At 55.1% G+C, this 24,512-nt stretch overlaps 1 protein-coding gene and 1 non-coding gene across 3 annotated transcripts in view; both read right to left on the reverse strand.

Annotated features, from left to right (window-relative positions):
- GNAO1 (G protein subunit alpha o1) overlaps nucleotides 1–24,512 on the reverse strand; it is a 171,523-nt gene that overhangs the window by 21,756 nt on the left and 125,255 nt on the right. For both annotated transcript variants that reach the window (XM_045891101.3, XM_045891100.3), the window contains exon 4: nucleotides 4,724–4,884. In XM_045891101.3, the coding sequence (XP_045747057.1) occupies nucleotides 4,724–4,884 (161 nt within the window). The remainder of the gene's footprint in view (nucleotides 1–4,723; nucleotides 4,885–24,512) is intronic.
- On the reverse strand, nucleotides 20,685–20,791 carry LOC123856284 (U6 spliceosomal RNA). Its single transcript, XR_006793688.1, has one exon. It is a non-coding gene; the product is annotated as a U6 spliceosomal RNA (small nuclear RNA).

Here is a 24,512-nt window from a genome sequence, read left to right on the forward strand (position 1 = left end):
TAAACCAATAATCCAGGCCCACCTCAAATCCTTGTGAGGATTTTCCCTAAAAAAATAAGACCGAATGAGGGATTCCCAGGGGCAGGAGGCACATAAGCTTGAAGTCACACTACTAGAAAAGAGATCCTGCTAAGATTTGAGCCTGGGTGTGCCGGACTCCAGATACCGTGCTCTTACACAGGCCTCCAGGTCTCCTCTCCTCTGAGGAAGGAGGGGAGCGGAGGCAGCAGAGTGGACCCGGGGTCTCTGGCTGCCTCAGCGTCTCCTGGCCAGGCCCCTGGGAGTGTCTGGGCTCTGGGCTCAGCCTGGAGGAGCCCCTCCCAGCCCTTCCCAATCCTCCTAACCCCTCTGGGCGTGACCCCTCGCAAGCCCCTCCCACTGCCTCTGCTTAGGAGCCCTGCTGGTTTTGAAATGACCTTCGTTCTGTTGTCTCCAGCTGGACACCAGGACTGGGGAGCCTCTGGTCTTGGCCTCCCCCCACCCCAACCTGATCCCAGCTGGGGAAACCTCCTTTAAACAGAAAATCTGGCTCTCTGTCTCCCTGTTCTGGCTGAGCCTCACACAGGGACATGGCCAAGGGAGGGGAGGGTGAGCAAGTGGAGGGGCACCTACTGGGTGTACAACCTCCCCATTGTCCCGGGTGCTGGGATCGAACATGATCAATACTGTCCCTACCTCTCCAGAGCCTACATTTGTGTGTGTGCGTGTGTGTGCGAGATAATTAACAGTTAAGTAATCTCTAGACCACGTCAGGAGGAAAGACTGAGGCAGTTGGTAAGGAGGAGGCCTGAGGAGTGTTGCTGAGGGGAGCTGGGGAGGGCAGGATGACATTGGAGTGGAGGCTGAGGGGGGCTGGGGTGAGCTTCTCTCCTTGCGGGTGCAGAGGCCATCCTGCGGTGGTGGGGGAGCCCGGGATGCAGGCCCCGGACAGGGGTGGCGTGGCGGGAAGCACCCGTCCGTGGCAGGAGGAGGGAGCCGTGGGACTGGAGTGGGGTGATGGAGGCAAGGGTGGGGCGCAGCTTGTAGGCACTTGGGCTTTCATGCTGAGTGAGATGGGAAGCTTCTGGAAGGTTCTGATGAAGAGTGTGGGAACAAGGACTCTGCTGCTGTAAGGAGAACAGACTGGAGGGGGGAGTAGGGACACCTGCTGGGAGGTTGCTGCACCCCTGCAGGGGAGAGGCAACGGCAGGTCAGGGCGCACCACACCGGCAGCTGTGCTGGGGGCCGGGGGAGGCGGGATGTGGGAGGCAGAGCCCATTAAAGCCACCTCCTCGTGTGTATAACGAAGCTGCTCTTGGTGGAAGGAAGAGCGGGGGCAGAGCAGGTTTGGGGGAGGGTGGGAGCCGGGAGTCAGGTGGCATGTATTAATTTGAGATGTGCTGAGATGTCCAAATGGACCCGGAGGAGGCAGAACTCAGGAGGGAGGGCGGGGCTGGCCCCAGACAAGTGAGAGTTGTCCGGGTGTGTGAGGAATTGAGGGCGACGAGGCTGGAGAAGCTCACCCAGGCCCTCAGCACGGACTGAAAGAGGTTCAAGGGCTCCAGAGAGGGCACAGGCAGGAAGTGGGGAGGGGTGTGTGCATGGGGGTGCTGCAAGGAGGGGTCGAGACCTGAGCAGTCTCTGTGGGGTGCAGGAACAAAGCCTTGAGGGGTGGGCTCCAGAGAGAGGGCAGGAGAAAAAACAGTCCTAACCAGACCATGAACTAGCTTGCAAATCCCCGGCTTGGACGTGCTCAGGTTTCTGGGAGCCTGGGGCTTGTCTCAGCATCATCCAGAGGAGTGAGGAGACAGCCAACCCTGTCCATAGAGGCCTGGGTGCAGGGAGCCTGGCAGCACTGACCACCTCCCTGTCCCCTCGGGGCCCTGGTGTCCTTACCTGTCAAGTGAGAGGATCGGGCTGGGGGACTTGGTGAAGGGCTCTGGGCCTTTGGGAGCGACTCACACCATCCCCCTAGAATTGGGCCCCGAGACAGCCCTATGGGGCTCACTCTCTCTGTCACAACAAATCCACTGTTAACTATTTTGTATATGGCACCCAGGATTCTGTCAGAAAAGGGGATCTGGCTGCAAAAACCAGGATCGCAAAGCCACCCTGGAGCAGGAAGGGTTTAAGGTCCTTCTTTAACTGACTGCTGTGGGTTCCGCCCTTGCCTGCCCCGGGACCCTGTTCCAGAGACAAACACACAGAGAGGAGCCGGGTTTCCTCAGCTGACTTGGTGGGGAGTTGACAAATATTGACTCAAATTTCTTATTGAAAGTTACAAAGGGGGGTGCCTGGGTGGCTCAGTCATTAAGCGTCTGCCTTCGGCTCAGGTCATGATCCCGGGGTCCTGGGATCGAGCCCCGCATCGGGCTCCCTGCTCAGCGGGGAGCCTGCTTCTCCCTCTCCCACTCCCCCTGCTTGTGTTCCCTCTCTCGCTCTGTCAAGTAAATAAAATAAATAAATAAATAAATAAAATCTTAAAAAAAAAAAAAAGAAAGTTATAAAGGTAACCACCAGAAGAACCACAAGTAATTCCCTAATTAGCAAGAAACTGGTCGTGGAAGTGGGCAGAGACATGGGAGGCGGGCAGGTGAGCTGAACTCCTCCGATTCCATCCTGGAGGCCACTAAATACTATGGCAGGTTGGAGGGTCAGGTTTTCCTGGACAACACTGGGACAGAGAAATGGAAATAGCTAGAAGTTGGAGGGGGACAGCCCTGGGAGAAGGAGTTTACTATTAATTTTATACCTCTCTGGAGTGTTAAAAAATTTTTTTTGCAATGTATTCATGTTATAATTAAATGGACAACAATTTAAGTGGAGAGCACGATTTGATGGCTCGAGGGGATTGAGGGGATGGGAAGGCCCTGGACTGGGGCCCAGCAGGGGTAGGGAAGCCGGTCCCCACCCAAACAGCTCCAGGGGACGACCTGGGTCCGTTGGAGGAGTGATTTGAGCGTGCACCGGCCGCTGTGGGCACAACCCCCCCGGGCTCACACCCCTGCCCACCTAGGTGTCCCAGGTGGCTCATCAGGGCCCGGGGCCCGGCTCACTACCACCTGGGACTCCTGAGACCCAGGGCTCACCAGCTGGACAGTCTAGGTGTACAGAATGGAAAGATGCTCTGGCCTAACTCAAGTCCCTAGTTTGGTAGCTGTCATCGTGGCCAAGGGAAATGGCCCAACGTCCATGAGCAAGTGCCATTTTATGGGCCCTCGCCCCTGCTACACCACCAGGGTGTAGGCCAGGGTTTCTCGGGCTCAGCACCACTGACATTTTGGCCCAGATGATTCCTTGCTACGGAGGGCCATCTTACGCACTGTAGGACGTTCAGCAGCACCCCTGGCCTCTGTCCACTAGATGCCAGTGCCACCACCCGAGTTGGGACAATCAAGCCTGTCTCCAGACTTTGCCAAATGTCTCCTGGGGGCAGAGTGGTCCCCGCAGAGCAGCAGGGGTGAGGACGGCTGAATCAGGTCGGTGGTGGAGCACACACACCCTAAGACTGTGAGTTTAAGCCCAGAGGCTCCCACTGACAACCCGGGCACAAGACTGTAAAAGTGGGGTGTGGTCCCAACGTCTCCAGGACAGAAGACATGTGCGCAGCCAGCGCGGACCATTCCCAGGGGCGTGGAACCCCGATCTAGGGAACAAGGGCATGTAACCTTAAGGACGCCTGAAGTGACGAGCTGGTGTCACGGGAAGAGCACCCACGGGCCACCTTCCCTGCCTCTCCCTTTTTTTTTTTTTTTTTTTTAAAGATTGTATTTATTTATTTGGCAGAGAGAGAGACAGCGAGAGAGGGAACACAAGCAGGGGGAGTGGGAGTGGGAGAGGGAGAAGCAGGCTTCCCGCTGAGCAGGGAGCCCGATGCGGGGCTCGATCCCAGGACCCCAGGATCATGACCTGGGCCAAAGGCAGACGCTTAACCAACTGAGCCACCCAGGCGCCCCCCCCCCTTTTTTTTTAAGATTTTATTTATTTGGCAGAGAGAGAGACAGCGAGAGAGGGAACACAAGCACGGGGAGTGGGAGAGGGAGAAGCAGGCTTCCCGCTGAGCAGGGAGCCCGATGCGGGGCTCGATCCCAGGACCCTGGGATCATGACCTGAGCCGAAGGCAGACGCTTAACGACTGAGCCACCCAGGCGCCCCCCTGCCTCTCCCTTTGTCCCCCTTTCAGCCCTCTCTGGCTTCCACCGAGCCTCTTCCCTCACCTTCACTCCCCCTCCTCTCCTCTCTCCTTTCCTTCCCCGTATTTGGTTATAACGCACTATCAAAGGATATGTTCTATTATCTCATTTCCTTAGTCTTATTTAAAATATTCCAAGATAGAGGAATAGAACGTGTGTTTCCTCAAATGAAACAAAAGTGGCATCATGTCGACTATTTTCTGCCTATCTGGCTCTTGATTTGTACTTGTGGGGTCAGGGCTTCTCCAGAGGGAAAAAGCTGTTAGACTCAAGACCCTCCTTCTGGGGTGCCAGGCCCAGTGCAGGGCAAGGTGGGGACGGGCCCCGTGCTCTGGGAGCCCTACTGTTAGCTGTCTCTTGTGGGCTCCGGCTCCCAGGCCCCGTCCTTACCCAGGGGGTGCGAGGAGAAGCCCTTGCGCTCTCCTTCCCGACACCTTTCCTGCCGCCCGTGGCAGTTCTGACCTCAGCCGAGGACCCCTCCCTGCGCGCCCGCCCCCTCCACGCTGGCCTCCGTGCCCTGCGGGCGGCCGCCCCAGCCCCGAGACACTCACTACTTGGCAGAATCGTTGAGCTGATACTCCCGAGACCTGCTGAAGCACTCCTGGATTCCTGAGTCGCCCCAGAGCCGCATCATGGCGGAAAGCAGTTCGGCAGAGAAGGGCTCGGTGTCTTCCATCCGACTCACCACGTCACACACCATCTTGGCGTCAGCCTGTGAGGGGACGGGGGGGGGGGGGGGCGGCTTTGAGGCACCGGGACAGCGGCTCAGCCCTCAGCCTGCTCAGGAGAAGCGGGACACTAGACACAGTGTGCACCCAGTCTGGGGGACGACGGCCGTCAGGGCCTGCGTTCCAACCATGCCCCACGCGGCCTGAGCGTCTCTGGTGGGCAGGAGGGGAGCAGACAGGGCTCCGTTCTCCACCCGCCAGCTCAACCAGGGCAGCCCTGCTTTCACCTAGTTCAAAATCTGGGGTTTTGCAGAGTATTTGTTTTTTGGGGAAAAAAAAAATCAATGTTCTTGACTAATGTAATTTTTCTCTACTTCTTACCCAGGTAGAGCAAAGTCCCTGGAATTGGGCAAATCAGGGAGAGGGACATTTTGGTTACTTGAGAATTCCAGGTAGCTGAGGGACTGGGCCCCAGGGGAGCTGTGCCCTTGGGGGAAGGGGCATGAAGAGGCTGGTTGTCCAGTTATGTCAATATTCAATGTCAAGAGCTTAGGCCCTTGGCTGGCCCAAAGTTAAAACCTAATTTTTTTAAAAAAGATTTTATTTGTTTGTTTGGCGAGGGTGGGGGCAGAGGGCGAGCAAGCAGACTCCGCACTGAGCAAATAGCCTGACACAGGGCTCGATCTCATGACCTGAGCCAAAAACCAAGAGTCGGATGCTTAACTGATTGAGCTACCAGGTGCCCCCCAAACTTAATTTTATTAATTTTTAGTTACTTATTTGCCTTTGACCTGTGGCCTACCTCTCCCTGGGGGCCAGGGAGGCCTAGACCCAGTTAAACAAGGGAAGGGTAGAAGGGTGAATAAAGAGATAGGGAGGGACGCCTGGGTGGCTCAGTCGATTAAGCAGCTGCCTTCGGCTCAGGTCATGATCCCAGGGTCCAGGGATCGAGCCCCACGTCGGGCTCCTTGCTCAGCATGGAGCCTGCTTCTCCCTCTCCCTCTGCCTGCCACTCCGCCTGCTTGTGCTCTCCCTCTATCTCTATCAAATAAATAAATAAAATCTTTATTAAAAAAAAGAGAGAGAGGGCGCCTGGGTGGCTCAGTCGGTTAAGCGACTGCCTACGGCTCAGGTCATGATCCTGGAGTCCTGGGATCGAGTCCTGCATCAGGCTCCCTGCTCGGCACGGAGCCTGCTTCTCCCTCTGACCCTCCCCCCCTCATGTGCTCTCTCTCATTCTCTCTCTCCCAAATAAATAAATAAAATCTTAAAAAAAAAAAAAAAAGAGAGAGAGAGAGGGAGTTTGCCTTTCTCTGCCCCTCTCCCCTTCCTCCTTTGTCTGAGGGGCTGCGATTTTCCCAAGGCGCACCGTGGAGGCTGAGACCCTGTTGGACTTGCAGAAACAGTACGTCACAATGAACAGGTGTCTTCCCCCTTCTCTTTCTCTGGGAACCAAGCAGGGTCACCGTTCTCAGAGACGACAGATCACGTACGTGTACCCCCCAAACCGGGAAGGCAGTGGTCTCTGAAGACGCAGAGGCTCTTGGAACAGTCACAGGACCTCCCCCGCGCCAGCACCTTGCACACTCACGCGGCCCTTCACGGCCTACAAAGCACGCTCCTGCATGTGCGTGTATACACACACACACACACACACACGCACCTCATGGAGGGGCGGTGGGAGACTGCATTAGTCTCTCTCTCCGCCCCTGCCTGGCTCTCCGCTTCTGCCTGAGTCCATGCCCTTTGCCTCGTGTCTCTGCAGTTCCTGCCCCCTGGATGCAGAACACAGTTCCTCTGTCCTTGACTGTGAGTGGCTGTGGGCCCTGCTCCGGCCCATATAAGGATGCGGAAATTCCCCAGCCAGCCCTTCCGAGGCCTTGCATGGCCTTGCTTGTCCTGCTGGGCGCCCCCCATCATCATGAACACACCTGGGCTCCCCGTTCATCCCAGCAAGAGGATGAGGGACGCACGGAACATAACGGAGCCACCCTGGGTCTCTGATCCCCAGCTGACCTGCGGCCCCACGGAAAGAAATAATTGCTGTTGCAGGTGGCCGAGTTAGGGGAGTTTGTTAGTACTGCTGTGGCCATCGCTAACTGGCACGGTAGTCACTCTCTTACTATCCCCATTTTACAGGTCAGGAAACTGAGGGCCCGAGAGAGGAAGGCACTCACCTATGCTCACAGGCGGGAAGTGCCGGAGCTGGGACTCGACATCAGGAGGCTCCGACCCCAAGGCCAGCCTCTGGGATAAAGACCCACAGTGCTGAGAGCAGCTCCCGACTGCAGCACCTGGATGGCCGACAGGGCCTGACGCAGGGCCCACAGCAAGGGCGACAGGCCTTAGCCACAGGGTCTGCGCTCCATTTGAGAGGACTGCTGCTTTTCACGGCGAGATTGGAGCAGGAGATGCTGCGGAGCCCCAATCATACCTGGGCGCCTGCCTGCTGGTCTCAGAGGGCTCCTGCAGAGGGCCCGGGGGGGGGGCTCCCCGGCTTTGCCTCGGGGGCACTCTGCTCCCGGGCGGCAGGCTGCACGGTTTGGGAGTTAGCGTCCGGGACAGACAGGAGTTGGCGGGCCCGCAGCCGGGCTTCCTCGCCCTCACAGGGAGGTGATTCTGAGACGCGTCTGCCAGGCTTTCAGAGGATGCGAAGTGCTTCCCTTGGGGTTTTTCAGTAGGGTCAGCCTGAGAGGACGTGCTCCCAGAGTCAGCGGTATCTCCAAGACCCATGTCCCACTCCTGGGGAAGCCCCTAAGAATGAAGCTACCAGAAAGAAGCAGGAAAGCACCATGGTGTTCAGGCCCCCTCATCCTCTCTGCGGCCTGGCCCCTCACACATCCCAGGCCCCAGACAAGACACGGGGCACTGGGAGAGGCAGGTCCAGGGAGCTGAGCGGGTGCAGGGCAGAGTGGGCCCCGCGGCATCCACCTGGGCTGAGCAGTTGGTGTCAGCATTCCGGGGACCCCTCCTCCGGCTGCCTTTCTCCCAGTTTGAGCATGCACGGGCTGGAGCCCTCGGTGGGGCTGAGCCCTTGCTGGGGGTTGGGAGGGGGGTGCGCCAGGCCTGCCATATCCCTGACCTCTCGGGTCCTCTGGTGTCGGGTCTTCATCACTAGCTGATCACTCTACCCTGAAGCCCTTCCAACCCCCAGTCCTCTGACTGAGCTAGAGGCAACACAGACTATTTCACCCGTGGCAGGTGGTTCAAGAAGTGAGGGAAATTGCTGGAAATCTGCAGGTGTTCCTCGGGTGGGGAGAGACACAAAGGAAATGAGGGTTAGCACCTGGGCACTCTGTGGCTGACAAAAGAGTCTATACAAAAGGTAAGTGGGGCCAAAGCCTTCTGTGGAGACTTCCCAGAATTGAGCTGTCCAGCTAGGTAGCCATTTACGCGTCAGAGGCCTGTCTACTGCGGAAGGTGGGTGGGCAAGTTTGGCGGCTGTCTACCTGGGGCAGAAAGCTACAACTGGCCTGGAGGCTAGCAGGCCAAGCCCACAATGCCGGCCAGCCCAGATCCAGCTCCCTCGGGGTGCTGTCCCAAGATCCCGAGCCACCCACAGCTGACACGGAGGGCTGCCCGCCAAGACAGGATGGCTTCCCAGCTTCGGAACCGTGCTGGAGATGAGTTTCTGCAGCATCTGAGCCTCCCCTGGGCCACGGGCCTGGAAAGCTGGCCCCGGGGCCTGGGTGATGGGTGCCCTAGGCAGGCAGTGACTCAGGCAGGGTGGGTGAGCAGGGCTGCTGCCTCCACCTGGGGCTAAAAACAGGCCTATGAATCAGGGGCCTACATGCTGACGCTGCTCCCGAGTGCCTGGGTGCCCTTGGGAGACCTCGGTCTTCCTCAGCTCTCCCTCCATGTGCCTGCTATCTGTCCTGTCTGTGGCCCGCGGCTGGTGAACCTGGCCAGAGCTTTCCCACTTCCTCCTTTGGGCCTCACCTTCCTCGTTTCTGCCAGGTCTGTGAGAAGGGAGTTGGGAAGGGGGTGAGGGTGGGAGACACCCCCTGATCTGAGTGGAGCCATACCGCGCCTCCCAGCCAGGGGTGGTTTACAAACCACAGCCACTCTCACCTCCTTTGTTGGTCTCCCCACCCGTGTCCCGGAATTCCGGCAGGATGACTGCACAGCTTGGGGGAGGCTGGAAGAGCTCTCCTGCTGGGAATTCTCCGGGGACAGCCCAGGGGCTGGAGCTGTCCTCCCAGCTTCCTCTCACCCCCAAGGTGCAGCGATGCTGGGGGTCCTGTGCCGGCAGCGACTCCCCCCCGCCCCCGCCTCCCCCAGCTGCCCTTGCTGTTCCTGTCCAGTCTCCCCCAGCCCAGCGTCTCACTAGCCCAGCTGCTCAGACGCAGATTAGGCGTCATCCTTGGTTCTGCTGCTTCCCTTCCATGTCTGGGGTCCTGCTGGATTTTCCGTCAAAGCTGTTTGCAGTCAGACCACTTCTCCCCATCTTCTCACACGTCTCCCCGGGGCCAAGCCAGCACCGTCTTTCTCCTGGCTGCCCTCAGTCCCCCTCCCAAGGGCTCCCTCCCTCCCTTGCTTCTCTCTTGTCTGTTCCTCGCCCGGTAGCCAGCAGGAGACTGTTAGCGTGACATCAATTCTCCCTTAGAAAAAGAACTGAGCACACTGACATCCACGTAAAAGACTGCATTTCCTAACTTTGCTTGCTGCTAGGTATGGCCAAGTGACGAGTTCCACCCAATGAGAGGCCAACCAAAGTAGAGTGCCCTTTTTAAAGGGAAGTTGCACCCTTTTCTCTCACTTCCTTGTTCTTTCCATCACACTTGGATGTAATGGCTGGAGCTCTAGCAGCCAACTTGGATCATGAGGACAAGGTCCATACCCTAGAGATAGTAGAAAACAGCCCTAGGTCCTTGATAGCTTTGTGGACACCACATACCTTCTGGACATTTTTAAAACATTTAAAATAAATTTATTATTGAAATCATTATTCTTCAGGCTCAGATATTCATAGTCAAACCTAATCCTAGTGGGTACAATAACCCTCTGTTTAAACTCTTTCAGTAGCCTCTCATCATACCTAAATTCCAAACTCATTACCTTGGCCTCCAAGCCCCCGCCTAGCCCTCTGTCCCAATCTCCTCCCACTTTTCCCCCTTCATGGGGCCCCAAACACACAGCCCTTCTTTCTGCTGCCCAGGCAAACCAGGGTTATCCCGCCTCAGGGTGCTCTATTGCCCAGATGATCTGTGCCTGGGCTCTTCCCCACCTCAAATGTCACTTCCTCGGCGAAGGCCTCCTTGATGGCCCCAAGCAGAGTCTGTCCCGACAGCACACTGACCACATGTCACAGCTGGTGTCATGTGAGCCTGTTCCTCAGGGCAGGGATGGTTTCCTGATTTTTCACAGTTCCCCAGGTCTCACACTGTGCTTTGTACATAGCTGGTGCTCAGCAACATTTATGGGACGAGTGGGCCTTTGGCACTTAAATATCAGGCATGGCCCCAGTTTCTCACTCCATCCTATCTGTCCCCTGCCCCTTCTCATCTGGTTGATTTCAACAGTATCTGTCGCTAATTTAATCACAGTAATTCTAAAGGTAGCCATCCTGTTTAACAGATGGAGAGACTGAGGCTCTGAGGTGAGGGAACTTGCCCAAGACCACGCAGCTAGTAAGTAGTACAGCCTGGAGCCAAGGGCAACCTTCTCTACTGTCCTCTAGTCAAGAGTCCCTGACTTGTCCCTGAGGCCAGAGCGGAGGACGCACTGGTCCCAGCCCAGCCCCCTGAACAGAAGGTAAGAAGGAAGGGTACGAAGGGTCAGGCTTGGAAGGGAAGGAGGGACCTTGCCAATTTGCTCTGGGGCACTGTGGAGGGTGCTAGGCTGGGCCCAGGCCTGTGGGTGCCAAGCTTAACAAGCATAATAGAGCCAGAGGAGTCCCTTGTCCTTTTGTCTGCTTGCCTTTGGGGACCCAGGGGAAGGTGCTCACACTGGGCCTGACCTTCCCGTCCAGGTCTCCTCCTGGGCCAGGAGTGAGGATGTCCCCCCTCCCCCAGTCTCATTCCCTCACCACTGAGATGCCTTCCATTCCCTCACTTTCTGGTCCTAGAGTCCCAGCTTCTCTGAAGGAGAGCACGTCCTATGATCCAGCCTGAGCAGTTTGGGTGGCGCTGCCTCTGTCCCCTGGTTCCAGCAGTGGACACATGGCCTGGCCCCGGCCAATCATCCCGCCGGCCTCAGTGAACAGTTTGGGATAGACGAAGAATCCGTATTTGTTAAATTAGACTACAAGCAGCCCCCCGTGGCCCAAACAGCCCCAGTACATTTGTAGAAACTTTTAGGAAAGAGACACTCTCACAGGGAAGGCCCACCTGATTGTGGAGCCAACACTGGGGAAAGCAGAGCTGAGAGAGGGGGACATCCCGAGACACGGTAACATGTCCACACCTGGATCCAGCTGTGCCTGCCGTCACATCTACCTCTGGCTTTCCAGTTACTTGAGTCAATCCCTTGATTTTTTCCGAATCCAGTTGAGGATATGTTTCGTTGGTCTGTTTCACTTTTGCATTTGTACCCCAAATAGTCCTGACGATTCCACCTCCTGGTCTGCTGAGACCATCAGGCCTACCCCCATTGCTGGGACCCTCACAGATCCTCTGACTCCCCTCCGCCCTTAGCGTCTGGGCCCACGTGCTGTACTCTGTCTCCTGTGTGTGTGGCAGTAGGTCTGGTGTGGGCACTGGCCCCATGCTGGACCCTCGAGGCAGTCTGGTGCGACGCTGCACACAGCTCTGCGAGGAGCTTAACGAGGCTGCTCACGGACTGTGGGTCTGGCAGGGCCCCGCGCAGCTGAGTTCGGTACAAGACATTCTTCGCCTTGTGACTCCCTCACGCACCGGCATGCCTGGCCCCCAACCACTAAATGCCTGGGGTGCCCCAACGGTCACCACTCACAAACACACCCCACAAATGGCCAAACTGCCCCTGGTGGGGCACCCCGTCCCTGAGGGGCACAGCGAGAGAGCCATCCGCCAGCCCAGGGCCAGGAGGGCTGGCCCCTGCCAGGGGGTGAGGGCGCAGCCCCGCTCTCCTCCTCTGCCCCCATGGTCCCGAAGCCCCGCTGCAGATAGGAAGGGAGGGCTCTCCCTTGGGTGTGTGTGAGAGAGAGCACGACAGTCGTGCTTCCTCAGGGGTACAGGCCTGGGTGGGCCGGGAGGACAGCTACTGAGTGCCCGGCATGCCCCCCTGCCCCCCATTCTCCGCCTGCTGGGACTGATCGAATGTCCAGCTCCCACGCCACCCGCCCTCTGAGGGTCCCCTTTGGCCACTCCCACCTCGGGCTTCCAGCCTTGCTCCGGGCAGCCTTCTGGGGGCTCAGGCCCACAGGCTCGGGAGTCACCCAGACCCAGGCTCCAGTCTGGGCTCCCAGCTCGAGCAGGGCTTTCATCTTTCTGAGGCTCCTCCCCTGAGACAGAGGAATGACCGAACCGTCATGCTCTTCGCAGGGCTGTGGCGGGAACAAACGGATAGCACCAGCGCAGGGGTGGAACTGAGGGTGGGCTGTGCCACTGCCCTACCCCCCGAGCTGCTGGCCTGGGGGGCACGGAGAGACGAGGAGGCCAACCTGCCTGCTCTTGTGATGCATGTGCATGTGTGCGCGTGTGTGTAAAGGGGTGGAACATTCTGGGGCACGGCCACACAGTGTGTTCGGAATGTGAATGCGGGCCAGACGCCATTCTTAGCACTTTAGGATCGGGAGGCTCCGGAGAGGCTGTGACTTCTCAAGGAAACCTGCAGGACGCCTTTTTACCACATCAGTGATTTAAAATCAGCATTAACGTGGTACCTTGCTCACGATGTTGACGTGTAAATGGCCTGAAGCTGCTCTAGGTGGAGGTGAGGTCCTGCTGGGCACCCCCACAACTCTGGAGAACTCCCTGAGAAAACTGTCTGGAGAAAGGGGGGGGGCAGGGGGAGGGAGGGAGGGGCATGTGGAGACAGGGCCGAGGGGACATCTCCACTGTCTGGTGGGGTGGGGAGCTCAGCACAGGGTGCTTCCCAGAGCTGGGCTGCCTTGGGCCACTGCCAGAGAACAGGGTGCCAGGGTGTGGGGGGGAGTGGCTACGCCCCTGAGCTGACAGCACACAGGGGTCCCTCACTGGGACCTACAGGCCAGGGGCCTCCCCAGAGGACCTGGGCTGCTCGGGACCGGCCATGAGTATGCTTGGGAAGCAGCACCTGAGACTCAGGGGACAATCAGAGCACTGTCAGGGTCATCGGTGCGACTGCCCACTGGCGTCCAGGAGTGAGGGGCTCCCCTTCCCAAAAGCCATCTGTAATCAGCCAGCTGGTTCCAGGAGCTGGAACCGATGCCACAAGGACGGGGCGAGGGCTGCCAAGGTCATCGGGGGCCTGGCCCGTCTGCCCACCCAGGCTCCCAGCTGCCACCCCCCACAGACAGCCCCTGCGCTGGCCTCTCGGGCGCAACCCTCCCAGAGACGCGGCTGGTGCGTGTCTGTGCCGGGCCACGCTGGGGGGTGCTAGTGAGTGCTGACCAGGGACAGCTGGAACCAGTTGGTTCCAGCCACTGGAACCAACACCACACACTTCCATTCACCTGCCGGACGCTGCCAGGAGCTTGGACGTGTCCGGGTGTATTCATCAGCTGAAATCGGGATGGCTACCTGCACTTTCAGTTCAATGCTTGGTTCTTCCAAACCTTTCCCTTCTCTTCAGGGCACTGGGCACTTTTCAAGAGACAGCAGCAAAAAGGCTTGGAGCTCAGGTACAATAAAGAGCCTCTCCCCTCACAAAAGATAAGAGGCAAAGGATGTGGTGGGGAAGTGAGCAGGATTCCTTGGTCAGGTGACCCGGGTTCACATCCTGGCTCTGCAGCTTTCTCGCCCTGCGACCTTGGACAACGCCACGTCACCTCTCTGAGCCTCTGTTCCCTGATTAGTTCCCACCTCCCGGAGCTGTCTGTGCAGATGAAACAGGCTAGGGATGTGACGCAGCTTTGCAACATAAAGAGCCCTGCAAATGTTAGTTATTATAAGCAAAGATGAAGTCCCTCAGACACAAACAACAAGCTGACATAAAATAAGCCTGCTTTTGTACAAGACTTTCCAGGCAAGCATGATCATCTTGATAACAATAATCACAGTAATTATAATAATCACCCCTTCCATTTGAGAACCTGCCTTGGATCTTTCAGAGTTTTTCTCCATCTCTAATCTCCCAGGCTAAGTGAAGTGTGAACACATGCGTGTACACGCGCGTGCACACACACGCACCCAGTCCTCTAGTTGCAGGGAAAGCCTCCACCTGACCCCGCCCCGCCCCGCGCAGCCCTGTGTGCTGCAGTTACCTCGGCCCCCGCCAGGGGGCAGGAGTACACAGGACAACGGGAGTGGGAGCGTGGCAGACAGCCTGAGCACAGAAGACCAGGCAGGGCAGGGCCAGGCAGGGCCTTCCTCCGGCTGCGGGGGGCTGCCCCCGCTGTTCCTCAAGGGGAAGAGGCACAGAGACCCCAGCCGCTGGAGGCCTGGCCTCCGACTGCAATCCCAGCAGGCGGAGAATGGGGGGCAGAGGGACATGCCGGGCACTCAGTAGCTGTCCTCCCGGCCCACCCAAGCCTGTACCCCTGAGGAAGCACGACTGTCGTGCTCTCTCTCACACACACCCAAGGGAGAGCCCTCCCTTCCTGTCTGCGGCGGAGCCTCAGGACCATGGGGGCAGAGGAGGAGAGCGGGGCTGCGCCCTCACCCCCTGGCAGGGGCCAGCCCTCCTGGCCCTGGGCTGGCAGATGGCTCTCTCACTGTGCCCCTCAGGGACGGGGTGCCCCACCAGGGGCAGTTTGGCCATTTGTGGGTTGTGTTTGTGAGTGGTGACAGTGGGGCATTTAATGGCTGAAGGCCAGATATCCTTGGGGCTCTTTCTTACTTGGGCTTAAGTGCCTATAGCATGCTGTCAGTTCACAGGGTCGTTGGGGGAAGCTGGGGGACGTCATAGGTCTACCCATTTGCTCTAGGGAAGGGAACCTTCCTGGTCCCCAGAAAGATTCTGAAGCAGAACCAAGGATTTGGTAGTTTCTAATCTTGCCTCCTATCAAATCTGCCCATCCATCCATCCATCCATCCCTATACTACCTACCGAGGGTGCCTACCCATCAAACATCATCCATCCATCCACCCCCTCAGCCATCCACCCATCCGCTTCATCATCTACCCATCAGCTACCCTCGTTCATCCATCCATCCAGTCACTTACACACCCACCCATCCGTCCCTTTGCCTCCCTTCTATCCTACAACAGCACCTGTCTGTCCCGTAATTACTCACTGGCATGCCCATTCCTTTCACTCCTCCTTGATCTATCTGGCTACCCACCCATTCATCCACCCATTTACTCATTTATCCATCATACACCCACTAACGAGTACAGTCTCGGCCTTAAGAACTTTCACGTTTGGCAAAAAAGAACACACTGCCTGAATCTCCCCAGCCGGTTAGCTGGTGCCTCAAACCCAGCAGGGGAGAACTGCCCCCTTGGCTCTCCCTCCCTCTGCCCAGGGCCCCATCTTTGTCAGCGGCCTGCAATCTTCAGGGATTTGTCTTAAGCCCTTCTGAGACCCTTCTCTGTTTGGGGCCCAGGCTGCCTCCTGGGGAGGTGGAGAAGGCTGGGGTTTTCTGAAGGATCACACTCTTTCCAGCCTCAAAACCCTTGGATCTTCCAATTATTTAGAAGCAGCTCTTTCTGCTGGCTCACTATCTATCTTCAAGAACTGGGGCTTATAGGGGAGACTGTGGCCTGAGTCCTCTGAGACCCCTTCACTGGATCCAACACTCGACACCTAAAAGTTCCCACTCGGAAACCATCTGCCAGCCCTTCCAATTGGTCGTGGTGTCCTACTCCTGGCCCCGGCCGCAAGGAAGCAGAAGGAGCCAGAGCTAGTCTAGTGACTGTTCCTTCACCACCGGCTGGCCAGATGTCTTCCCGTGCTGAGCCCATGGCTGGGAGCTGGGGACCCATCAGCCAGCAGGACCTGGACCCTGCCTACCCAAGCCTGCAGTCAGTGGGGGCATCAGACACATCAGCCGAACTGCCTCCTGGGAGGCAGAAACTGAGTGAGTGCTGGGCGTGGTGGAGAAACTGGTGTAGGTGGGGGGGATGTGACAGAGGTGTGTCCAGGGGACGGGCAGTCAGGGGTCAGCCATGCCCAGAAAGCAGGGCACAGTCCAGAGACAGGTCTTCCCTGAGGGGGGAATTAAAGGGGGAAGGGCAGAGACCCTAATGGAAGGGTCCTCGAGAGCGTCAGGTGCCCCTCCGGCCATCGGCAGGGCCTGAGGACAATGGTGGGGCTTGGAGGTCCATGTGATCCTTAGTCATTAAACTAGGAATAGCGGGGCGCCTGGATGGCTCAGTCGTTAAGCGTCTGCCTTCGGCTCAGGTCATGATCCCAGGGTTCTGGGATCGAGCCCCGCATCGGGCTCCCTGCTCCGTGGGAAGCCTGCTTCTCCCTCTCCCACTCCCCCTGCTTGTGTTCCCTCTCTCACTGTGTCTCTGTCAAATAAATAAATAAAATCTTTAAAAAAAAAAAAAAAAAACTAGGAATAGCTACCTTGCCTGCACAGGTGGCCCAAGGGGCTCCCACACAGACTGCATCTTGGTGGGGCTTTGGTCCCGGGCCGCTGAGTGTGAACGTGTGCACCTCCACGGAGAGGGCTGAAGGCAGCCTTGGTCCCACGGTGGCACAGCTCTGATAGTCAGAGTCCCACAGAGCAAACGCTGATGCTCCCTGAGTGTGGGGCCTGGGACGCTCTCTCTCCCTCTGCCTCCCCCGCTCCCAGCCCTCCCCAGGGAGCGCCCGCATTTGTGCGCTGGGCTCTCAGTGCCCATCCCCACCTCCCGGCTTCGTTTCGTCTGTCTCCCAAGGCCACCCTGGCAGGGCGTCCAGTGCGAGGCTGCGGAGGGAGACTGGAGGGTGAAGGGCAGTAGTCAGTCCACAGCTTCCGAGGGGGGCGGTGCTGAGGCTGGTGCCGAATGGAGTGAGGGCCTGTGGAGAGGCCTGCCAGCGCACAGATGGGTGGGCCATGCAGGTGACTGGCAGAGACAGGGGGATGCAGGATGGAGGCTTGCCGGGGCCCTCGGTGGCGGCGGGGTGGGGGGGCGCAATGGTATGTTTACATCACCAAGGCTTCTGATCACCTCAGATCCCCAGGGATGAAGTGGAGACTCCCCCTTGTCCAAAGCTCCCACCATCACCCAATTTGGGACAGCCTGACATGTCAACCACTTTCTCTTGGTGCCTTTCTCCCCTGGGCGGGTCCAGAACCTGCCAGTCTTTACCTCCTGGGTGTCTCTCCTAGACAGGGGTGCGGGGGACAGCTGAACCACCACGCAGGCACTGTTCAGTCAAAAATAAACTTTAAGGTGAATGGGACAGAAATTTCCAAATCTGTGATACCCTCGCCCTCTGCCGCCTTTCTCCTGAGCACAATGTTCTAAGATAGGAGAAAAGAACTAAAATTGGAGAGGCTAAATTTCTAAGAAACGAACAAGGGCAGAATAAAAGTACCCACACAGAGCTCAGTCAAAGGGAAAGAAAAGTGATAATGGCCAACCCTGTCTCTTCAGAACATGAAGTGACGATGGTGAATAGTTTAATTAGAGCCGCCTCGGCTGGGAGATATTAGCAACAAAATTATGGAAGAGGGAAGATGGAAGTCAGACCACCACACACATGGCAGGGGTTAGGGGAAGGCAGGTAAATGTGGAAGAGGACAGGTTTGGCTGACTGGTGCCCCTCCCCAGGCTTATTCATTGATACTCCTTCCTGTCTCCTTGTCCCCTCACTGGAAGCATCCATTCAGCATTAGCTTGATCAGATACTGCCTTGGTTCAAAAAGGAGCCTGTCACCCTGCTTCCAGGATCTCAGGGACATGGCCCAGAGCAGTGCGTCAGGTGTCAGAAGACTTGGCCCTGCCTCCAACTGGCTCTGGGACCCTGGGCAAGCCTCAGCTTCCCTCAGGGTCCGAGGGTCCCCAAACGCACGAGGAAGGGATTGGCTACACCAGTGGTTCTCAAAGTGTGGTCTGCACCCCTGGGAGTCTCTGAGGTCCTTGCAGGGGGTCCACAAGATCAAAACTGTGTTCAGGACAATATTAAGATGCTATTTTTTCCCTTTCTAACAGTGTTACCTGCTTGTACTGATGGTGCAAAAGCCATAGGAGGTAAAAAGCTAGCCCCCGAGCTAACGGGGGAGAAACAGGACCACCAGACTGCATTCACACGGTGCGTCACAGAAGATGCCACTTTTACTTAAGAATGCCCTTGATGAAGTAGTAAAAACCACAAATTAAAAAACAATCCCTACCCCAAGTACCCATTTTTTTCATATCCTGTGTGATGAAATGGGAAGTATGCATAAAACACTTCTGCAAACCGAAGGATGATGGTTTTCTGGAGGAAAGGCACTTGTGAGACTGAGCTGCCAGCAAAAATAGTCCCTTTATTCATGGGACACCACTTTTACTTAAAAGAATGCCAGACAGAGAGACAAGGGTAATTCGGATTTGGTCTCTGGAAGACATTTTCTAAAAACGAACCAAGCGAGCCCATCATTTCAAGGAAAACAACGAACATATCTATCACCAAAATAAAAAAAAATTCCAGCTTTCAAGTGAAAGAGTTTTGGAAACTTGTGTTTACCACCATGAACTTGACAGCTTCCCATTACCTAAAGACTCTTCTGATGAGATCAGTATCAAAGTTATCAAATGTGAGTTTTTAATACTGTATGCTGAAACGTGTCAACATTTGGAAGATCCGTGTAACTCTGAACTAGTATTTTCCAAATGACCAAAATGGTGTTAAAAATCATGCATGGTTAAGAGACCCATTCAAAGAGCAAAGTAGATCAATGGATGTTTTCAAGAGACTTTATTTTTTTAAGAGCAGTTTTAGGTTTACAACAAAATCGAGAGGAAGGTAGAAATTTCCCATATAACCCCTGCCTGCATCCGTGGACAGCCTCCTCCACTATCCACATCCCTCACCAGAGTGGTCCATTTGTTGCCAAGGATGACCCTACATGAACACATCATAATCACCCAAAATCTATAGTTAACCTCAGGGTTCAGTCTTGGTGTCGTACATTCTATGGATTTGGACAAATTTATAATGCCATGTATCCAGAATTATGGTCGTGCAGAGTATTTCCACTGCCCTAAAAATCCTCCATGTTCTGCCTATTCATCCCTTCCCCTTACCCCACCCATGGCAACCACTCTGATCTTTTTACTGTCCCCACTGTTTTGCCTTTTCCAGAAATTCACACAGTTGGAATTATACAGTATGCAGCCTTTTCAGATTGGCTTCTTTCACCTAGTAATATGCATTGAAGTTTCCTCCATGTCTTCTCATTGCTTGATAGCTCATTTCCTTTTAGTGTGGAAGAGTATTCCATTGTGTGCATGGACCAATTTACTTATCCACTCACCGACTGAAGGATATCTTGGTTGCTTCCAAGTTTTGGCAATTATGAATAAAGTTGCTATGAACACCTGTGTGCAGGTTTTTGTGGGGACAAAAGTTTTCACATCTTTTGAGTCAATATGGAAGAGCCTGAAAGCTGGATCCTGTGGTAGGAGTATGTTTCATTTTGTAAGAAACTGCCAAACTGTCTTCCCAAGTATGGCGCCATTTTGCCTTTTCGCCAGCAATGAGTGAGAGTCCTGTTGCTCCACATCCTTGTCGGTACTTGGAGTTGCCAGTGTTCCGAATTTCGGCCATTCTGCTAGGTGTGTAGTGGTAGCTTGTTGTTTTAATTTGCATTTCCCTGATGACATATGATGTGGAGCATCATTCCATATGCTTTTTGCCATCTGTACATCTTCTTCCGTGATGTGTCTGTTAGGATCTCTGGCCCATTTTCAAGTTGGGTTGTTTTCTTATTGTTGAGTTTTAAGAGTTCTTTGTATATCTTGGACACCAGTCTTCTATTAAACATGCTTTTAGCAAATATTTTGTCCCGGCCCATGGCTTTTCTTCTTCTCTTGACGGTGGCCTTCACAGAGCAGTTTTAAATTTCTATGAAGAGCAGTTTAACTACTTCTTTCATGGATCGTGACTTTGGTGTTGTATCTAAAAGTCATTGTCAGACCCAAGGTCATCTTGATTTCCTCCTATATTCCCTTTGAGGAGTTTTATAGTTTTGCTTTTTACATTTAGATCTATCTGTGATCCATTTCAAGTTAATTTTTGGGAAAAGTGGAAAGCCTGTAACTAGATTTTTTTTTTTTTTTTGCATGTGATATCCCGGTTGTTCCAGCACCATTTGTTGGAGAGACTGATGGATTTTAATGTAACAGCACAGGAAAGGGTCACTGATATAGTTTCAGATTGCAACCATCCTTTAAGAAACCACCACCACTTGTCCAGTTTGGGTGAGTTTCACAGAAGAATTATCTGAAAAGGCTAGTAAAACATTCCTTCCTTTTCCAACTATGTGTTTATGTGGGGACAAATTTTAGTCCTCTTCTTCAACCAAAACAACACATCATGACAGATTGAAGGCAGAAGCACATATGAGAACCAAACTGTCTTCTATTAAGCCAGCCATTAAAGAGATTTGCAAAAATGTACAGCAATGACGTTCTTCTTACCGAAACATTTTTAGTAATCAGAAAATGTTATTTATACTAATGTGTAATTGGTTTATCATCGTTATTTTTAAATGAATGAAGATTTAAAAATTTTCTTGGTTTTAATTTCTCTTTTTTTTTCAGCAAACAACAAATATTTATTGAGCACCTATTATGTGCCAGGCACTGTTCTAGGAACACCCCCCACCAAAGGGGGAAAAAAATGAGATAGAAGCAGAAAATAAAATATGGAATGCTTCATAAATTTGTGTGTCATCTTCGTGCCGGGGGCATACTAATCTTCTCTGTATTGTTCCAATTTTAGTATAGGTGCTGCTGAAGCGAGCACTCTTGGTTTTAATTTCTAATGCAATAAAAATTGATAGCTGTAACATACATAAACAAAATTGGGGTCCTCAATAATTTTTTAAGAGTTTAAACAGGTCCCCAAACCACAAAGTTTGAGAACCACTAGACCAGCTCATTCTTTCTCAAACATTCTCCCCTAGCATCTTTATAACTTCAACAAAAGTCCTGTTTCACCTGATGACTACCAGTTATTAATTTTCTTAGACACATCTTTGTACTTTATAAACTTCACATCCTTACAGTAAATGGAAAACCTCCGTGAAGTATTCTAAATGGAAGATACACATAAGAATAATGACAATGAAAGCAGACATGTTAAATTCTAGCAGGATCCTGCTGCCTGCTGAAGGCTTTCGGCCTAAAGCCGTTTTCTCTTTGTTAACAAGGGGGAGAATTCACAGGTGTTAAGGAGATAACTAGCACCAGCCTGAGACTTTCTTCTTGAGCTTCTGAGGCTGACAGAGAGGAAGGAATCACTTTCCGACGTGGTGAAGCCATGTTAGTCAATGTGGTGACTCTGTTCACCATCTCCTCTCCGCGCTCAAGCCGTCTCATTGCACAGAACGGTAGCATGTACCTCCCCCTGGGGGGGGGGGGAGGCGAGCAGATCGTCTCTCAAGACCCACCCCCCTCCAGACAGGTAAGGGCCAGCTGATGAGGGCTCCCCCTGCTGAAGTGTGGCTGACTCACACCCCTCATGGGCTGAGAGGTGGGACACAGAGCCACAGCCAACATCCGTCGGTTAGAAAACTGAGAATTGCAAGTTTTTGCCGGTGGAAGGCTGCCAGGGTTGGGGTTCAGGAGGAGCCTCTGGGGTGAGGGCCCAGGGCAGGCCAAACCAACCGGGTCCAGAGGATCGGCAAGTCCAGGCTCCTACTGTGGCCACTGTGAGCCTTGGAGCTGGGAACACAGACCCCCACACAGAGACAACGCATGGACACGCCTGTTCAGAACTCTGGCTGCCAAGGAGGGGCCCTAAGACAGAGTCAGAGGAGCCTGTATTTAGCGAGTACTTCCTGTGGACTTTAGTTCATGAATGTTCCTAAGTATTACCATTTCACCCTTTCATGAAGAGAGAAACCAGAGGTCGGATGGCTTGTGAGGCTGGCCCAAGGTCACTCAGCTAGTAGGGGGTCCAGCGGGGATTTTAACGCCAGCTGTCTGGCCCCAGAGCTCACACAGCACTGCTTCCCACCTCATGCTCTGAGGGGAAAACCGAGGCCTGTGTAAAGCAGGTGGGACCTTGTCCAAGGTCACCCAGCAAGCCTGGGGGCGGCACCAGGCCAGAGCCCTGGTCTTCCAGTTTCTCCTTGAGGGCGGGGTCTGGGAAAGCTGGTACCCGGGACACTCTCCGCCTGCCACCCCTGGCTTCCCTGAGCCCTGCGGCTAAGGGGATGGTGCTCCCAGCTGGTGCCCGCTCTGGGGACCCAGTGTTAGTGTGTTGATGCTGGTGCTGTTTACACACGAGGCAGGTGGGATGGCGACAGTTGTGAAAAAACAAGGGTGACAAATAGTCTTGTCAACCAAAACACTGGCGAGGCAGAGTGGCAGCCGTGGCTGTACCCCAGCTGGGCCAGGCAGAGTGCCAGTGGGCCAACCTGGGGGCGACAGGAGGCAGAAGGCATGGAGGGACCAGGCTGGATGCCGGCTCCGCTGGCCCCCAGTGCCTGGCCACGAGACAGGAACACAGGGCAGGGGGAGGCTGGGAATTGGGTGAAGCCTCTGGGGGCCCGTCTCTCACGTGAGGTCAGCAGTGGGGGGAGGATGGACAGCTGCAGCCCCTGGGGTCTGCAGGCAGCTCAGGCCAGGGGGATGGGAGCTGCTCCGGCCTGGGTGCAACCACCTCAGAGGCTCTCTCCAAGGCCCGGGACCAGGGTGCATGCCTCCCCTCCCCACTTAGACCCTACCTTCCTCATCTCCCTGACATTGACCCTGGGTGATCAAGGGCATGGGGTAAGGACAAGGCCCTAGCTGCACAGACCTGGGCATGGGAGGGTAGTCAGGGGCCTCAGTGCCTGAGGCTCAACTCTGCTGCACGGGGCTCACTGAGGAGAGAGGTAGGGCAAGGTGTGCAGGGGCTCAGGCCAGCCCTCACTGTCTGAAACGGCAGGACCACAAGGGAAGCCACCTGGTATCCCCTGGGCTCAGGTTCCTCTCCCCTCCAAGGCCGTTCTTGCTTTACTCTGTCCTTCTGTCTCCTCTCTCCTTTCCCACGTCCTCTGCCCTGGTCCCAGCCAGGGAGAAGCCAGCCCCACAGCATCTTTGTTGGGGTTAGGAAAAAGGAGTCTTTCCTCCGGGCTGCACAATCTGGCAAGGGGAAGGCAGGCTTAGTTTCAGCCCTCTCGCGGCCTCTGGCTTAGAGACCCTTCCGCAGGCCACCACCAGCCTTGTAACTGAGCTGGAACTGATGGAGTATGAATGTGAAGTGCGCCGCTTGTGGGCCAAGGCTCCTAAGATATAAGTGTGTCCCCTGAATGCATGTGATGACAGAGTCCTGGGCGGTGGTGGTGCCATAAGATGGAAGGAGCTGGCCCATGAATCACCGTGTGGAGGAGAGCCACCCACCCAGAGCACCTGCCCTAGACTAAAGAACCTTCTGTTGCGTTTGAGCCAGGAAACGCCGGCGACGTTCATGGCAGTAGCTAGGGGTGCCCCTGTCCGTGTCCTGCTAGGGTTCCTCCTCTCCTGCTTCCTGGACAGGAAACAGATTGCCCTCTCAGTAAGCCCAAGAAAGGTAGAGGCCAGTTTTCTGGAATAGCAAAGAATCTGTGATCCCGCTCCACTCCCCTGCGAACAGGAAAGGGGGCCCCATGGCAGCACCTCCTGTGTCTCAGCCACTCCCATGCCTGCCACAGGCATGACTTTTGTTCACCGCTGAATCTGCAGAATGCTGCAGGGTGCAAAGCAGGGGCTCAAAAAATGATGCTGAAATTCGGCTGGCTTTGGATACCCACTTGTACACAACTGACTTCATGTTTTTCTTTCGACTTGCATCTACTTAAACTTATTTTAAGAGAAAGGAAGTGTAGTTTCACTAACAATAATATATGCAAAAGGATATTTGATCGGTTATTTATTTTAGAAATGGAGAGACAGAGTGCGTGTGCGGGCGCTCGAGCAATGGGAGAGGCAGAGGGAGAGAGAGAGTGAGAGAATCTCAAATAGACTCCGCTCTGAGCTCTCAGCCCGACGCAGGGCTCCATCTCACGACCCTGAGATCATGACCTGAGCCGAAATCAAGAGTCGGACACTTAACTGACTGAGCCACCCACGCACCCCAGTTTTTATCTTTTTCTAATATGCATTAAAGTTAAGAACTACTGAGATAAAAATCTGACGTTCTGACATGTGCATCCATCATGCTAGCTAAAATCTGCCCACTTCCTCCACTTGGGAAGCATCTTCCCTTGGCGAGGGGCATAGGCAGGCACGGGGCAGAGCAGAAGGAGCATGCCCAGGAGCAATGAATCCGGCTCCAGCCCCTAGGCGATGGGCTGGGGACATCCTCCGCATTCTGCCTGGCTTTGACCCTCTCCCACCAGCAGGGCCTTGGCTTGGGGTTCTGGGAGGCTTGGAGAACCACCCAGACTTCCTGGGAGTGTACACTTGCTTGCTGGGGGCAGCACAGGATGGGGGCAGACTGTGGGCTCCAGGTTTCCTCGGCCACAGACTTCCCATTTCCTTCTCTGTCGGTGCCTGCC

The sequence above is a fragment of the Mirounga angustirostris genome, unplaced genomic scaffold (genome assembly GCF_029215605.1).
Source record: "Mirounga angustirostris isolate CCGP_5_RB_7025 unplaced genomic scaffold, mMirAng1.0.hap1 SCAF_16, whole genome shotgun sequence".
Lineage (NCBI taxonomy): Eukaryota > Metazoa > Chordata > Mammalia > Carnivora > Phocidae > Mirounga > Mirounga angustirostris.